The following is an 18,757-nucleotide window of genomic DNA, read 5'->3' as shown; positions in this document are numbered from 1 at the left end:
AGTAAATCGACATGAGAGTTAAATATGTAACTGTAACTTCTACATAACTGTTTTCAAAATTCTGTAAATAAGGTCGTTTTATCAAATAATACTTAATAGCGCCTGTGCAAGTGCATAGATTTACAAATTTTATTTGCGCGGTGATTACTGCGTTTGCTGTTGTTGCTTGCATGTTTAGTTTGCTATGAGGTGTATTTTGTATATTTGTTGCGAGGGTTACTACAATCACGCTCTACAGTGCATGTACATATCTAATTATCGTGTGGAAATTCAAAAATCATGCAGTGTTGCAACTTGCAAGACAATAAGTGTATACATTTGCATTTTTTGTTATGGTTGCGACAATTCGTACTGTCAGCAGTAAATCCACGCGTATGTAAACGTGCTATAGTGCAAAAATACTCCACCAAACATGTTCATTAACATGATCTATATTTAATTGATTTTAATCTAAGTATTACCGGGGTACATACCATCCATTTATTCTATGACATACAGAGATAATAATTATGTAATTGAGGGACAAATTTTCTAAGAACAGCCAAATTATTGTTTTATGTAATTAACGCCAAATAATTACAGCTGTGTAATTGAGATTAATGTGTTATGATCAGTCAATTTTGGTCATAATAGAAAATTTTTCCTATTTTTAAAAACATTTGAGTACTTATCTACACAGTAATTATAGTTATTATAAAAACAATCACGCTTTTAAAATTATAAGGGTACAATGAGACTAATAAGTTGCAGAATGTACAATACCATAAAATGATATAAAATACGTAGCCTAATGCAGGCATTACATGTTCAAACTGGATCGCGATCGAGCTAGTTTAATCCATGATCAGGATCCAGATTTATGGATTGATGAATTGAATGTGTAATGCCTGCTTAAGAAAACATTTCAAATGTAATCAAGCTGTTGTAAGGGTGTTTCACAGAAACTTGGGCTAAAGAGAAAAATTCCAACATTTCAATTGATCTATTATTAGTGTCAACCGGTCACAATACCATGGAGAGCCCAGTTTTAAATAGTTCGGTAAGTAGAATTCATGTCACAGTATTGTTTTAAATATAGTTGGCAACCCTAGCTACGATGCCTGTTAGGTTAGGTTAGTTTACCGTATTAATTGGAGATAAGTTCAAGTAACATTGTGTCATTTATGTTATTAATTTATTTATTACTAGGTACAAAGCCCATCCAAAGATGTGCGAAAAAATATCTAAATTCTTGTTAATTATTAGGAACTTTTTTGCTGGCATTTTTAATTTAGTAACGTGATTCGTGTAAAACAATAGAAAAGATTGGCTAAAGTCACCGCATATCACCACAGTCATACGCCCACAGTGGCCGCGCGGCTTAAGCGTTCGACTATAAAGCCGTGGGTCCCAGGTTCGAATCCTGGGTCTGGCAAGTACACATATTGTTTTTCAATTTGTGTGTGTCAGGGTATGGACCTAATAGGTTGAGTAAGTGGCTGACATACATTTCTCGTAAAAAACAAAATCTGTCCATACAAACCTCTATTCTGTGGAGGCCCATATGATCCTATCAGGATCGGACATGGTCGAAAGAAGAAAGTCACCTTGTACAGTTGGTAGGTACCCAATCGTATTATCATTTTTACCTCAACAAGTTTTATGAAACCTTCCAATCAATCTTTTCCATGCTTTGCACACAGTTCCCCGTTATTTTAAAAGCTACCGCAATTTATAATATATTATAAACATATAATTTAATTAATAACTACCATTTCTTCAGTGCCTAATGCGAATGACAGCAACACAATTTTCATTTATTTGGTTTGTCTATCATCGATTTTAAAATTGGAACCTGCAGAAGATTTATGCACATTTCGCAGTTTCATTTTTGGAAAATATCTAATTATAATATAAGATTTGAGAAACATAGTTTAATAAATTACTAAGTAATTATGCTCACCCTGGCATCGACCCTGTCGTGGCCAGCGACCTGCCCAGTGGCCACAATGAGCTTGTTGGGATGTATCGCGAGGCATTTGACGTCATCTGTGTGACCCAAATAATGCCTCTGGCATTGTTCATCCACATTGAATAGAACGACTACGGAGGCCACAAAGTAGACCAACTCGCCGGTCGGCAGGAGGTAGAGGTTGTTTCTGCAATCCCGGCCTCTGAAAAAAAAACAGTTCTCACGTCAATTATGTTAACAGCAATTTATGACAATACCATTATGTTTGGCTTATTTGCTTTTGTAAACACAAATTTTCAATGCCTTACAACTAAATTTAATGCAATTCTATGGCCAGTAGACAATACATGGGAGTAACAATAACAATATAATATATTATAATATGGTCAGTAAGTGGTTCTTTATAAATAATATAATGCAAGTAAAAATCTGTTTATTATTATTAGATCCGATCTTCTAAATGAAAAATAGTTTAACTCTATTTTCTACTTCATTAAATTATTATAAAAACTGTTGACGTCAAATTAATCCTAAAATAATTTCAATTAACAATGCTGTCCGCTTTGTATAGGAGTCAACACAATCTACAATCCATAGAAATGGATTGCCTCGTGTCCAGAAATTTATACGTATGCAGATAACGGTATCACAGTTCACCGTGAGATTTATGGAAAATAGATGGCCGTATAAGATCGGGATCAAATTCATCTCCAAATACAGGGCTCAGAATGACCGGAGCGCCGTTCCGGTTCATAATATTCCCAAAAGTATTGCTCCGTCTTGTGGAAAAATATTTAATACTGTCTGAGGTAGATAAGCCATATAACAAATAATTTAACACACTTATTTTTATAAAGATTTTTTCAATTGGTTATAATTTATACTTTTATACTTAATACATTTTTTCAGAAGTGTTTTCAAAATTATGTATGTTAAATACTCATAAAATAAGAAAACTATGTACTTATTTATATATTTATCTATGTAAACATTTTCGTAAAATTATCGAGCGCTCCGGTTCATAAAATTTTCCATTTCGAGTACTGTCTAAATAAAATACTTAAAAAATACAGAATAAAACCACCGGAATATGAGGGAAAAATAGATGAAACTATATAAATAAAATTATGGTAGATACTTTTAAGTATCAAATCATATCTAATAATAATGGCAGTGTTAATATCAGATGTGTGATACCAATCCATATCAAATTTAATTAATGCTCTAATTGAATCTAATAAAACTGGAATATTACTTTCTGCAAACATCAAACCGGACCGCCTTAGGCTGTGTATACAACATAGATGAATCACTCATGATAAAGAAACTAACATTTGTGAAGCCAGTAGGTAGACAAGCGAAGACCTAATTGACCTTGTACAAATAGAAGGTTAATGTCGAGACCTTAAGCGTCCAAAATTTGAGGGAAGCGAATTTGGACAAACATCGATGAAGGCTTGGAGCGTTAATAAGAAAAAAATATTTATAATCACATATATCACCGATTTTCTTAATAAATAATGAGTATTAAACATGTTAAAATAATTATCTGCTTTAGAAATGTACTAATAATAATATCGATGGTCTAATGTCAATACCCTGTATCTGAGCTATATGACGAAAATGACTTTTTGATGTACTAAAAACACCAAAAATACTGCCCATCGACTGCGAAATTCCCATATCAGTAGTTATTTCAACAAAAATGATACAGCCATTTTAGTAATTTCTCGTATTTGAACATTGCAGAAATAAACCTGTAATAGCCCGGCTCTAAGCTGTCAAGCGTGTTGCATGAGCATGACGTGTGTTGAATTCAGCTTCAAAATGTCACTTTCGAATTATGTAAAAGGTAAAACAGTAAGTAATATAACAAATTTGGATGTTTATTTTTATATATATTATCTCACATTTTATTGGATGTTATCATTATATTAGGCGTTATGTGCTTTGCTTTACCATTTTTATGTAACGGTTTATTGGCATGCTATGTAGTTACAGCATGTGTGAACTATTAACAGTCAGATACGGGATATTAAATATTTAGTTTTTTTAGCTTCCTGCACAATTTGTAAAAAGTCACTTATGGGATATTGACATTGCGCGAGTGGAGAACTACAAGGTTCTAAGTGTTTGTCCTTGGAGAAACAAAAACAATGAGGCTTGCTTAGAATACTACTTCTTTGTAGTGTTTGTTTTTTCAAGGACGAACACTTAGAACCTTGTAGTGTTAGGCTCATGATTGGGCAATCGATATGTAGTGCCGCCACTCCCCACCATTAGCCCTGGTAATTGGGAGTCTACTGTATCATATAGATATAAAACTATACATGCACAAAGTGAGAGTGTGACTGTAAACAATACTTGGTCAGTGGGTAAGTACATTCATTGTTAGAAAGTGACAAGTGAGCCAAATTTGGAATGGAGTTATGGGCATATTATAAAGACAGCTGTAGTTATAGTACCTATCTTGTTTATCAAGCTGAGAATGAATGGCACTCCTTGCTTTTAGAAGCATTGACAATAGTAAACATTGTAATATAATTTACTTTCTTTTTTGTAACTGTATTGAAGCAAACATAATAATATAATATCAAATATGAAAATAGATCAAAGGTCAATGAGGAAGGAATTGTACATTATGCATACAATTTATAACCACTTTCTTTATTTATGCAGTTTTTTTGCACATATTTAAATCATAATGTTCTCCCAAATCATGAATGTTCTGAATCTGTATCAAAATCAACACAATAAGATATTGGGCTATTTCTTGCATGCAGATTTCTTCCTTTATGCTCACACTTCAGCCAAACGTAAGCCCATAATACAAAATTGTCTCGACTGTAACATAGCCATAAATCAAAACTGCCAACAATGTTGCTATGTACTGAAATTTTCTCTCAATGAAAAATGTAAATGCATACAAGTGTACAGGCGCTATTATTCATATAAGATTATTTATGTATCTATAGAACGATATAAAAATATTAAACGGTTTATGTGAACATAGAAATTATTTGCATCATGTTATTTTATAATATGATTTGTTCATCTTGTAGAATGTAGAGGAACAAACTATTCATGTGTAGTTTATTATAGACCTCAGCATATTATAGAAACCGATGCTAATTAATACAAATTGACAAAAACCTTCAGGTTAGATAATTAATTCAGATCTTGGATGATAATTTATATTATTAGCGTTTACAATTAGGTGTTATATGAATGATGACTTTGGTCACAGTTAATGATGGTAATTTAGGCATTGTAGCAACAATTTAATGACAGGTATTCATTCAACATGGCATCTATTTATCTAATACTAAATAACATGACTGTAGGAGTGGTGTAATAAACAACTAGGTACCATCACCAATTGGCTATTATTGAGTATGACCAATTTTTCATTTAAGTGGGCACTAATGGTTTGCCCAACAATTACCTATCAAAAGCATTAAAGCCCATAACAGATGAATGGGATATTAACACATTAAATATTTTTCAACATTGTTTCAACATATTATAACATGTATTTATTATTTACTTTAAACATATCTCACTGTTTACATAGAAAATAATGAATCACACTTATCTGTCAGATAAGAAATCTGATAATGCATTTATGCGGAAAAAGGTGAGTGCCTTTACACTGCCGTACTAAACACAGAGGCCGTAACTGACGTATTTAGGTATTTTCATGTTTTTAGATATTTGGATTCTGCAGAGTTTTTGTATAAGATCGGTGAATAAATCCAAGCCGTAACTGCTATAGTTACGGAGAAATCAAGGGTTTTAATAGCCGTATCTACGGAGTTTGAGAAATAAACTCGATAAATACTAAGCGATTTGGTTGTAACTATCATTTACTAAGGCATATTAGCCGTATCTGACATATATATGGCTAATATCAATACATAATAATAATAATAACATAAATCAAATTTTCAAGGTATGTAAACAAATCTTAAACCAAAATTAACTATTATAGGCAAATAAAATAAATAAAAAGTTCCCCAGTATTAGCAGGAAAAGTAAAATAATATGAAAGCTCAGATCTCCCACTTGCCTAAAATGCAGATACGGCCTCTGTGCTTAGTACGGCAGTACACAGGATGACAAAAAATAATATTTCAATGTTATCAAAGGACAACAGTCAGTTATAGGACAATTTTTATATGACTATGCGTCCTCAACAAATTACTACAAATGCAAAGTAAGTAACTTCTACATACAGTGATGTCCCGTAGGGGTAGGCAGGTCATGCGATTCATAGGAGCGGCGAATGAAGGAATATAAATATTAAAATTTTTGAGGGTGTTCCATGAAGAAGACGATGCTGTATTTTTATTAGATATCCATTGTATTATATATTATTGTAATGGCTGTTTGACAGCATTTTACAAGGCTACCTGCAAACCTGGTAGTATCACAGGCCTGAACATTGCCAAAACCACCATTGTTTGAGAGTAGGCTTCGTGGAAATGATCTAATTCTCTATAAATGGTGTGTATGTCAAGATTTATGGTGTATTTGTCTATTTAAGCCAGCCAAAAATAAAACAGGTTGAGCTAACCTATCTTAATGAATTTGCAGACAATTTGAACCTAAAAAAATAAAAGATGACGGCATTCTGCTTAAGGGCAGCACTTAGCCTAAGGATATCACTGTTTACGTATTGTCATAGGCTGCTATTGGTATGGCTGTCACATGCATATGGAGTCAATCATAGAGTTCTGTAACTAGTATTTCAATAAATTGAAGATCTATTATTTTTCACATTATACCTATAATCTAGATCAGTCTTTCTCAAAGTGGGCAATAACGCCCCCTTGTGGACGCTGGAGGCTTTCAGGGGGGCAGTAGAAGGCTCAAAGAAAATTAGGGGGCGTCAAGGAAATCTAGAGGGGCGACAGCAGACAAATTCTATCTATAAAAATCTGACCGAATCTAGACACGACACCGCTTGAGATGCGATTTACTACTCGAATGCTTGAAATTAACTGAAAGCTTTTCTTGATCAGTCTGGCGTATATAGTGAATTGATAGTGAGCATAATTAATAACCAATATACTTTCCAGTTTTTAGCTCGTCGTGGTGGTTTCACTGTCAACTTGGCCTAATAGAATTCTACATGACGTCATTGCAAACACCATATCACAGCAGAGAGAGAGACAAGTTACTACTGTTCGTTCAATCTTCAGTTGTATTGATCGGCTGTTGGAAATTGGTTTCCATAAGATATTATTTTAATCAGCTTTTAATTCAGGCTCGACTGTAAATTTCATTTCGATCTTACCAGAATTTTTACGGGGTTAGTTTTTTATTATTTCAATATCTACTTATTTTGGGTTTGAGTCTTGGCTAAAAGATATATTTACCTGTATCCATAAACCCAATCTAGTTTTAGTTTGGTGTGTGGAGGGGGAGCGACTTTATTAAGGTCGTACGTGTCCTGCACGGCGGATGGTGCGTGTAGAACGACTGGCCGGCCACGTAAAAACATACGCACAGTTCCATCTTCATCGTTGTACTGGCACGTGTGTGTACTGTAACAAAAAACATAAACATAAATATAAAAAGGGAATGATCACAATATACAGAATATTTAGTTTCTTCCTGTATTATTATTGTGTTATGAGATGATGATTAATTTGACTATTATGAATAATACAATACGTTTATTTTGGTTCCATTAATAAACAGAACGGTGACAAAACAGATCAGCGATAAGCAGAACTATGACAATTCAGAATAGAGGAAAAATAATAACATTTAATATTGAAATTGTCGTATCTCTATAATATAGAGATATAGAGTCTGTCTTCTATAAGCTGGTGTGCGGTTCCCCCCCCCCCCCCCGCTTCAGCATTCAGCACTGCATTCCCTCTCGTTCCCTCCCATTGAAAACTTGCAACTGTCGAACGCGATGGCACAATGCTCTCCGTCTGCGAACAACGTGACATGAAGGCCAGCTTATAGAATACAGACTCTAGTTTGTGCATTCCTAATCGCTGGAAAGCCTCAATTAAACGGGACTGAACTCGGTATTGCCGGCAAGCTTATCTCGTATAAATCAATTTAAAATGTTCAAAATGCTTGGGTTACTACAATGAAATAATGAGTTTAATAATTCTGTGAAGATAAAAAACGGAAATTTAATTATTTGAATATGATTCTGTTCTGAATTTTTATAGCTCTGAATTGTCATAGTTTTGTTTATCACTGTTCTGTTTTTTCACCGTTCTCTTTCTTCATGTTCTGTTTATTTATGTCCAGTTATATCATGTTCTGTTTTGTCCAGTTACCGTTTATTTTCAATATGGATAATTTGGGAATCCAGACATATCATTTAATATGACCACTACGATGTTGATGCATCATAAGATTCTTAAGCCTATCTTAGGGTCATACTTTTATAAAGGGAATGGGACGACTGGCCTCCGGACAATTGGACGCCGCACTGTCGTAGACACGTGTAGACGAGGTGTTTTAATCAGTTTCTATCTACTACTTTGTAGTTTGAATTCATTTTACTCTTAACATAACGTATTCTTTATCGCAGATTGAGAATTACCATGCCTAAGGCTTTATATTAAATAAAAAACTCTTTTTTCGTTGGAACTTAAACATATGCACGATTAAATCATTGTTTACGTCTGCATATTTACATTCTTACCAACTATTAAATCATAATATAATCATTGTAGTATAAATAATAATATTGAATATTTTTTTTTAAGTACCTATAAGTACCTAACGTCCATTTATTTTCGAATTCCGTGGCGTCCAGTTGTCCGGTGCTAAATCGTCCTAGACCCTTTATAAATGCTATTTTGAGTTCTTGAAGAAAAAATTACTGTATTTTACAAAAAATATTCTCTTATCATGAATATAAAAAAATATACAGCTACCAGTTTCATTTATAATATCTAGACTCCAAAGTTTCCAAAGTGTTAAATGGATCACTATCGAGTGCCAGGCCACTCAAAAGGGAAAAAAAATACAATTCAATACAACAGGGTTTTCACCAGTGTAAAACGTTCTATATGTTTTGAATTCATGAGTGTTTACGCTTGTAAAATGACAAAAATTGCATTTAAATAAATTTCTTCAACATATTGTGTTATTTTATGTTACATAAGTTGTGATATTTCTGATTATATAAGAACAAGCATCTCATTTATATGATGTTTTTCTTGTAATGTGTGATTTTAAGTGTAATTTTAAAAAGAGTTTTTTAAAATTAAATTTGAAATGTATAATTTTTCAATTCCTATAGAGCAGGTTGAAGGGGTGGGGGTGAGCTGATCTTAAACACTACCCAGTCAACTAAGTATGGGTTAACCCAGGGGTCGGCAAACTCTTGAACTAAAAGAGCCAAATATGAGTGACACAACGGTTTAAAAAAAATCGAGAGCCATACGTATATTTTTATAAATATGATTTAATTAAATGAATTAATTACATTTTATAATTGTTTATTTAATAAGTGAAGAAGATTTCCCGAATAAAACTAACGTAAATACTTAATATTATATGTTTTTATTGTTGACATTATAAATATAATTTTTACAGATTATGAATTACATACAATTTTTACGCATTCATTAAAACTAATGTGAACAATGACCTTTCTTTCATTTCTTTGGAGAGTGTGTATGTTTGGTATGTAACTTGTAGTTTTTAATTTCAGGCCCGACTCCAAAAAATTCTCATCGGTTATTTTTGGCGTCTCTAAATGCTATTTATATTGTTCATGTTTGAAAATGATTGTTCACATACATATTATTATGTAGACTCGAATATGAGTTCGGAAAGCGATTCCATAATATGTATTAAAAATCGTAGTATCTACTCTATGTAGATCTTTTAGAGCGTCCCACTTGTGTTGTGAAATTAAATTGCATTTTTCTCTCTCCAAATCCTCAATTTTGGTGGCAAAACCTACAAATTTTGAGCTCCATAATTATTTGCTTGTTACCTTGCTATCCACTAATAAAATTCTATTTCACAAGTGCTCGTGTCAATTATATCAAATGGGGAAAAAATTGATTTGTCGACTTTTGCAATGGGCAGATTAAAAACAACAACAATCATACCTTTTTGCATCAACCATTATGACGCAGGAAAAATTTGGCTCGCGATATTGTCATTATATAATATTATAATAAGTGTACAAATCAATGATAAAAAAAATTGTGAATTTTGCAAAGCTTTTTGTAAAAATTGGGAATTTGGCAAAGAGCCGCACGCACATACCCAAAGAGCCACATGCGGCTCGCGAGCCGCGGTTTGCCGACCCCTGGGTTAACCCATTGGGTGGAAATAGTACCCACCTATAGTAAAAATAAATTAATAAAAACAATGATTGCGTCGTTATTGATTTAATAATTATTACTGTAAACTAGTTAGCTGAGAACTTCAGCAGAGCAAATAAAATTTACTAATAAAAAATTATAATTATAAAATACTTCGTAAAAACATAACAATATTGGTCAAGGCTGTAGGTGTCATAAATAAAGGGCCCATTATAAATTATTATATTACTTAAAAAACAAACAACAAAATTAGATTAGACATATAACCATGATAGAGTAATAACACCAAAACTATTACACCTAACTATAAACTATCAAACAATAATTATTCCTAAGCCACTGATATTTTCAATCAGCTATTTTTACATATTATTAAGTTGATGTATTTTTTTATGAACTACGTTTCAAATTAAATATTTTCTGAATCATCTAGCCAGATACTTTCCATAGTATAATAAAAATCGGTTAGAATGCTAATGAGAATTATATCAATCTATTTATAAACTAAAATAAATTACTCAAAATATTATACAATATAATATTATGTATATTTTGACACCATTGTAATTGGCATTTATATATCGATATATTGTTTGAAGCGAATTAATGATAAAGAATATGACGTAGGTGTGTTTATGGACAGAACGACTTCAAATAAAACCAATATTACCTTTTATTGATTGTTTTTAGGTCACAAAAAACCACAACCGCATAAACGGTAAGGTAAACTGTATGAAGCGACGATTTTATTTTACGGAAACGACGTAATACGTTCGACAGAATTTTAAAAAAGGGGGCCGATGTTTCGCTGTGTTCAACTCAGTCATACAATAACATACCTATTAAATTTGACACAATTAAAAAAATGTATTTTTCACAAATTTAGTATAAGTATGACGTATTAACATTAAAAGCATTATAAAATCTCTGCAATGATTATCAAAGAGGCCTATAACTACATAACCATTCAGACATATACTAATATTATTTTGTGTCATCATTGTCATATTCTATAATAATTGAGGTTATTTGTGAACATATTTGTGAACACGGCTCGTTCCAAAATTGTTGAAAAATTAGCAAAATTGTAAAAAAAATACACTTTTAGACAGTAGGCTCAAATGTGGCTTATTCCATATTATTATTTAGTTTCAAAGACGGCTCGATCCACGTTAGCCAATAGCAGGTCTGCTTTTGGGTCATGTGACTAACATTTTAGTGATATGTCATTTGGTTTCATAGGCAGATTAATCCAAATTGTTAAGTTGCAGAAACGACTTAATCCAACTTTTACTTTCAAACCCATGGATTCTTTATTAATATTGAAATGAATAAGATTCCCTTTTTTCTGTTTTAAATACCTATACTACACTAGAAATTAATTAAAAATCATACATACATTAAAGTTGAACCTACATTTACCTATATTTAAATATTATTTAGGGTATTAATTAGATACAGGTAATATCAAATAACATTTATATTAAATGTGACGTTTTCATGTCTACAGTGTATAAATTTAATTACAAAACAAACTTCCTCTCTTTTTTTCAATTGTTGTTATTTTATGAGAACATTATGTATGTGTGAAGCAATTTATATGAAAAAAAAAACAACAAAAACAACTATAAATTTAATCAACTCACTTGCTACCCATTATTCCGAAACAAATGCACCGAAATTGAACGGAATAAATGCAGTTAGTTTCACTGATTTCGGGGAATTTCACGGTATCACGATAATTAAAGTACAAAATTAACTTTCGCGAATATTATTTCACAATGTATGAACACTAGAGGTAGGCAAACAGGTACACGGTACACACCCAATGATAAAAATGTGAAATCTGAAATGACTCGCTCGCGGGAGTCCGCTCCACTGACTGACTGTCTACAAATTATATTATTTAATTCTGTACGAAAACTGAGTAATAATGCCAGTGGTGTCCAGCAATATTTGCATAATATTTACATTTCAGCTGTATTTTCATTGCCATCTAATTTTAAAATCACTCCGAAGGAGACGTTATATACTCGTATTATATTCAATGAAAGTAAAAAATTACCTGATATTCTTATGTTTAATTTCCAAATCAATGTATTTGTAACAATGCGAACTATATTCAGGCCATGGCACTGATTTGCGATTACAATGATAGTACTAGTTATCAGAATCCGTTAACCTGTTCGCAATAAATGTAAGTTTTCGATTCCATATTTCGTTCAAATTATTACCATTTATTTAAATAGGTACGCAACAATTATCATTTTCCATAAACATAAACACAGACCCCTCCAAACCAACCCTACGTTTGATTGTAAAGCATCAGGAGTTTTTTTTACGCCTGGGAATGTCTCGGGAGAAGATACCCAAGACTGTGGTCTTTAATCGAGTTTACAGACACTTTCTAATATGGGGGAGAGGAGCAAGGTGAGCTAATAAATAATTCTATAGCGGAACAACTTAACCTTGAAATGGCGCAGATTGCGATTTCTTCTACTGCGTACGAATTACATAGGGTAATTTTAATTATTGATAATGTTATTTCTGACTGCTCTTACATGAAGCCTATTGCATTGTTTTCTTTCGCTCGGCGTCACTCTAACTACGTAATATTTTCTGTCAAAACTATCGAACTTCACGCTTATGTGGTATTTTTATAATTAATAAATATATAGTTGTATAAAAAACAAAGCTTAAATAATACGGGCATACGAAACTACGTGAGATCTTTACGGCTGCAATAAGATGCTGGAAATTTCTACAAACCGTTTATCACAGTGCATTCGAAGTATGAGGAATAACTAGCACTGCCGTCGAAGTTTACATTTTCGTGTCATGGCCTGTTTATAATAGTGGACCTTGATTTAAAGCACCAAAGCGCACTGTAATTTTCGGGCATACTCCATATCTTACATGTTGTTTATTGCTAAAAATAACATGTTTCATCAATTTTAAAATTCGCTTAAATTCAGCTTCGTCACAACAAAGCGCATGATATCTGATAAGACTCATTGCACAGACTAAGATAAGTTTATTAATAAAATCTTTTTTTTTGCTAAATTTAATAATGTATTCAACATAATATTAGAATATCAATTTCGAAATCCTGGGATTGAAATCTTTACTATGCGGCAATCAATTTATCATGCGCGCTCCTTAAAGTGGTGATTTTACTGATCCGATTAACGCATGACATTTAAATTTGAATTTCTATCAAAATTGAAGTACATTCAGATCAGGGATTTAATGTATAGCGCCTGAACACGTGCATGGATTTACTGGCACCAATAGTGTATAAATTAAACTATCGCGATAATAATTGGTTGTCTGTCTCACCAATGTCATTCTTCAAGCGTAAACGAGACACGTTGTTGTCATTGTATGGTACTATTTGATAGGTCGTGAAGATTGGTAAACGTCAAAATACTGCGCGGTGTAGTTCGTACTTTACCCCGGCAGGTTCGCAACTATCGTTCGCAGGCGCAGATATCGCAGAAGAAAATTCCGATTTTTACTGTAATACGTGTTAACATGTGCATTTTCTTGTTATGGCTGCGATAAAACGTACTGTCAGTAGTAAAGCCATGCACGTGTAAACGGGCTATTATGCGATGATCGCATTGCAGGTGCATGCATTATAATGCAATTGCTCATCGAATCGTTTTGATTTTGAAATAATTTATTTTTTATTATTATTTTATATATTTACATTTAATTCAGCAGTCGCATTTGAGTAGGTACAAAAAACGTTGAAAACAAAAACAGTAGTTTCTATTCTTGTAAAAGGTTGGCAAGTTAATTTTATTTCTTTCTTATAGGTATAATTTCTGAAAAAACTATTCTTAAATATTATATTTTTTAATACAACATTTTAGAAAACTTTGTTTAGGTTTAGACCTATAATAATTAATTTGTACAAGATTTTACGTAAATAAATTCCGAGCCTTCAAACACAATGCGATCATCATAAAAGTAAAATCACCACTTAAAAACATTTGTGTGTGCACACAAGCGTACAGTTGGAGATGACACTGGGCAGAATTCATCTCGAGTTCGCATTCCTAATAATGAGATGATTACTCGCAACTGACCGAAAAAAGATCCCACAATCGACCTTCCAGACGCCACTGTAATATTACAGTGTACTTATGTTAGTTCCAGCGAGATGTGGTGGAGTAGATACAAAATCGCGATGTCAAACGATGCGACGCGAATGGTAAAAAACTAACAAGGACGACTTATAAAAAGAGTGTGCGCCGATTTATTTAAGTTGTTATTTCATTAAAAAGAACATTTTTATTCTTTAAAAATTAACCAATGAACGGATTTTAAGCGCAACGACGAAATTCGAGCAAAAAGAGAAATGAATTCGTGACCGACATAATGACAATACCTGAATGTTATTTTTTTACGTAATGTTAATAAAATCACAAGATTGCCTAACGTTGACACGACGAAAATGAGATCACCTTTCTCTGAATCACGTTAATGCAACAATTATGTAAATGCACATATCAACGCAGAACCGTTTATAGAGATATAATAAATGTCGTTGTATTTAAGATTAAAATAACCATCAAAATGATTTCGAAGAGGCTTATTATCATTTTTTATCATGTAAACGTAGCGATTTTTATGTTATGATCACATAACAGATTAATAAAATAGAAATGTAAAAGCCATTGCCATGGACCAATAACCAGGGTACTTTAAAATGATCAGTCATGATACATTTACGTGACAAACTTTAACGCATATTATTATTATGATACAGACGTAAGTAATGAAAATAATATATTCTTTAACACGTGTTCAAGTTTATCCCATATTTTTACACACTAGCGATATTATGTAGCATGTTATACCAAACCCAGTAGGGTAAGTCGGTTACCAATAATTTTGTGTTCCCTGGTTATGATAATATAATCGAAACTGAGGATTGAATGATTACAAGTGAAACAGCGTTCAAGTTAATATGTGATTGTAAATTATATGTAGCTGTTTAAAAAACATGTAAATGGAGGCAGGATCGATATTAATAGGTAAGTGTGAGGTCTCATTAGAACAATGTCTCTAGGTATAGGGCAAAAATTTAATCCGTCTTCAAAATTGTTGAATTGGACTGAGGGGAGGGGGTCGTAGTGTGAATAGATAAATAAACTTTACTGTTTGACGTTTGATAATTAATAATATTACTAAAATAATCAGGTTTATATTTATTATTAATAACCATGTCCTCTTGTACAAGGCAGTTGTAAGTAATTTTGAACAATCACAAATACCCAGATATATTGTGTCTTCACCAGGATCAAATCAAGAGCTCCCGGATGGATGGCCAGCGCTTTACCCACTACACAACGAGAGCCGCCTCAGGTTTATTGTCTTGCCTTTTTATCAAAAAAATGATTCATATCTATGTCCTCAGTTATCACTGTTATCAGTGTTATCATATTATTTGATTGCCAACATGATAACATTGAATCGTTTGTTTTAAAATTGTACGATTCATAAACTAAAAATAGTTCACAATATACCAGTTATGACAATAAATATTCATTTAAGCGATCCGTAATGATAAACCCAGAATTATATAGATTCGGGAATAATTACTTCTTCCAAGGATTGGTGGCTAAAAGAAGATTATGTATGATATGGATTGCTTTCGCTTCGGGAATATTATAGTAGCTGTTGTAGTATAAATTTTACAAGCGGGGCGTGGTATTAAGATCATATACACAAAGCCCACTGGCAGTAGAGTGGCGAGGTGTAGTTATCGCGAGCGGGTTTACGAGCCAATTTGCTATGTGTGCGCCTTATAAAACTTTTCTTGACTCCCACACCTCTCCGCTGCCAGTGGGCTTTGTGCTTTAATACTACGATTGGCTATTTATAGCTGATGATAATTATTGGAAAGTGATATTATTCGAAATATTCATTTACTTATTAGGCACGTAGAAAAAGATGACCAAAGTGATATGGTGCCAGTGGAAAAGGGGTGGAGGTAGGCTATTAAGATTCGACATTAATAGTGCACATTACACTTTGTCAATCATACTAATTTGTATTCATTGAACTGAGAATATAATTTGCAGATTGTACTGGTTAGTTTTCAAAATTCAATTAGGTCCTGCCTAAACCAAACCATAATGGTTTAGGTATGTTATGGGCGATCCGACCAAAATAGTGCAAACTTTTTCAGTTATACTTCTTTGTTTTCGTTAAATTCAAAATACAAATTACAGATGCTGTTGGTTAGTTTTTATAATTCATTAAGCCCTGCCTATCTCAAATCATTAAAAATATTCTTCTATCTATAGCATATTATCTAAAATGATGTATGGTTTCATAATGGCTAATAAATATTTTATAAATAAACGAATATTTTTTTACAATTATCTAGATTCTAGAATGTCTTGGATTGGGCAGAGTTTAATTAAATTTTATAAACTAACAAACACTTTCTACACCAATGAAAACAAATATTGTTCGACAACAGGAAATTGGCGATAACAGGAAGTTACTGTAATCGCATGTATAGATCCACCAGTATAAGTTATCAGCTGAGTGAGGACGCCACATGCTAACATTTGATATATCATTCAATACTTTTCATACTGTCATGAACTTAGTTCTAAATTTGAGCACCTGACGATTTATGATGGTATATCTATAGAAGACTTCTAGTGACGTACCTGTCATGGCGGCAACGCATGCTAGAGGCATGTTTAAATAATGTATCGCTCTCTTTTTAGATATTTCTCTTTTTCTTCTTCGCAATAAACCAAAAGTTTACTAATAATAATTCTAACACCACTCCTGATAGTTTTAAAGATACTTTCATTTTAAAAAGCTTTAAATTACGTAAATTGACAGATCCGTACACCACGGGAGCGTAAATTGAAATAATAAATTTGGGGGCGTTTCTCATTTGAAATCGGAAGTGTGATAGCTGCACTGGAGGGGATTGTTAGTTCACAGTTTTAACATGTGGACAAGAAGTTCTTGTTAGACAGTACATTTTACTGCCAAAGTTTAATGTGCAATTTCATGTCGGATCTTAACAGCCTACCTCCACCCTTCGCCACTGTACGGTACGGTGTGAAAAAGAATACTTCTTCAGGAGGCAGCTACCTGACACCACCCCACACCTGATTGTAGATTCAATTAAAAAAAACAAATATTAAAATAAATCTTTTCAGACTTCGTATATATAATATATATTAGCATGTATGCTCAAGTCAATAAAAGTATTTACCCATAATTTTTATCAACGCACGAGTTTTAAGTTTATTAGTAACAATTATTGTACAATTTACGTTCCAGTTTGATTGTTGGCTGTGTTTACAACAAAAAAACCATCTTCTAATCAAGTCAATCGCCTTCCGTAGAATCACCAACCGTAGAAAATATCTATACAATAATAATAATATAATACTCACGAGTTGTGGAGCAGTGGCGTGCTTAGATTGCATCGCAGATGGTGTAAGTATGTTGACAGTGTTGACTTTGATTACACGATTACAAAACCATTGTATTATAATATTTTAATCTGGTTCCAGAGCGAGAACGAATATATTAATTAGGAATTTATTTTTTGATTTTAAGCATTAATTGTAACGGGTATTCCAGATTATCATCAAGTATTTCGTAATAAGCTGTCAATTCTTGATAAAAATACATCAAATTAGGTACTTCAAATAAAATATATAGTATTGTCCGGCAACTTCATCTTGGCTACGTGGCAAATCTGTGAACTACAATCCCCTCCAGTACAGCTAATCGAACTTCCGGTTTCAAATAAGGAACGCCCCAAATTATTCATTACATTTTTGACACTTCGTATTGGACGCATCTATCAATTTACGTAATTTGAAGATTTTTAAATAAAGAAGAAAGATTCTAAAACAATACGAAATGACGTTCAAAAAAACGTATAAATGAATTTACTTATAAACTTACTGAGAATAGAATTGATATAAACTTAAAACCTAATTTCGCGGGATTTCTTTTCTCAAAAAATGACAACACTGAGAAATATTCAATACGCGACAAGGGCGACTTCCTGTTGTCGCCTAAATAATGTTGTTGTACAGTAGTTAGGTATATATTTACATAATTTAATAATGATCTGGACAATATGGTTTGGGGAAAAGCTTGCTTGAGTTTGTTTCTTTATCTCCACTGTTATCAGTCAAAAATACACGTGAAGCACTATTTTTTTACGAGAATTGGTTGTTAATCGATGAAAGAGAGAAAAATGTAAATATCGATGCCCTGAAAAAATGATTTGATTGAGAAAATGGGGGATTTGTGTAGTAAGCAGGGCATAGAGATGTACGTGGAAGAGGAGACCGTGATGACGTCTCGCCTAAAAATAGCGACCGGTTGTGGCATAATATCGCTATGTATAGGTAAATCATTTTACAGTGACATCGTGGATATGGCAAAAGCGATTCGCAGTTGTATTTGTATTGCTTGATAA

At 32.7% G+C, this 18,757-nt stretch overlaps 1 protein-coding gene across 1 annotated transcript in view; it reads right to left on the bottom strand.

The window, feature by feature from the left end:
• LOC147070926 (echinoderm microtubule-associated protein-like 2) overlaps positions 1-18,757 on the bottom strand; it is a 64,771-nt gene that overhangs the window by 15,413 nt on the left and 30,601 nt on the right. Inside the window, 2 exon segments of the mRNA XM_085949019.1 lie at positions 1,943-2,153; positions 7,333-7,500. Coding sequence (XP_085805145.1) covers positions 1,943-2,153; positions 7,333-7,500 — 379 coding nt within the window.

This window comes from Rhyacophila brunnea, unplaced genomic scaffold (assembly GCF_057557595.1).
Source record: "Rhyacophila brunnea isolate RB1 unplaced genomic scaffold, BYU_Rbru_1.0 scaffold_21, whole genome shotgun sequence".
NCBI lineage: Eukaryota > Metazoa > Arthropoda > Insecta > Trichoptera > Rhyacophilidae > Rhyacophila > Rhyacophila brunnea.
This window is presented reverse-complemented; position numbering and strand designations above follow the sequence as displayed.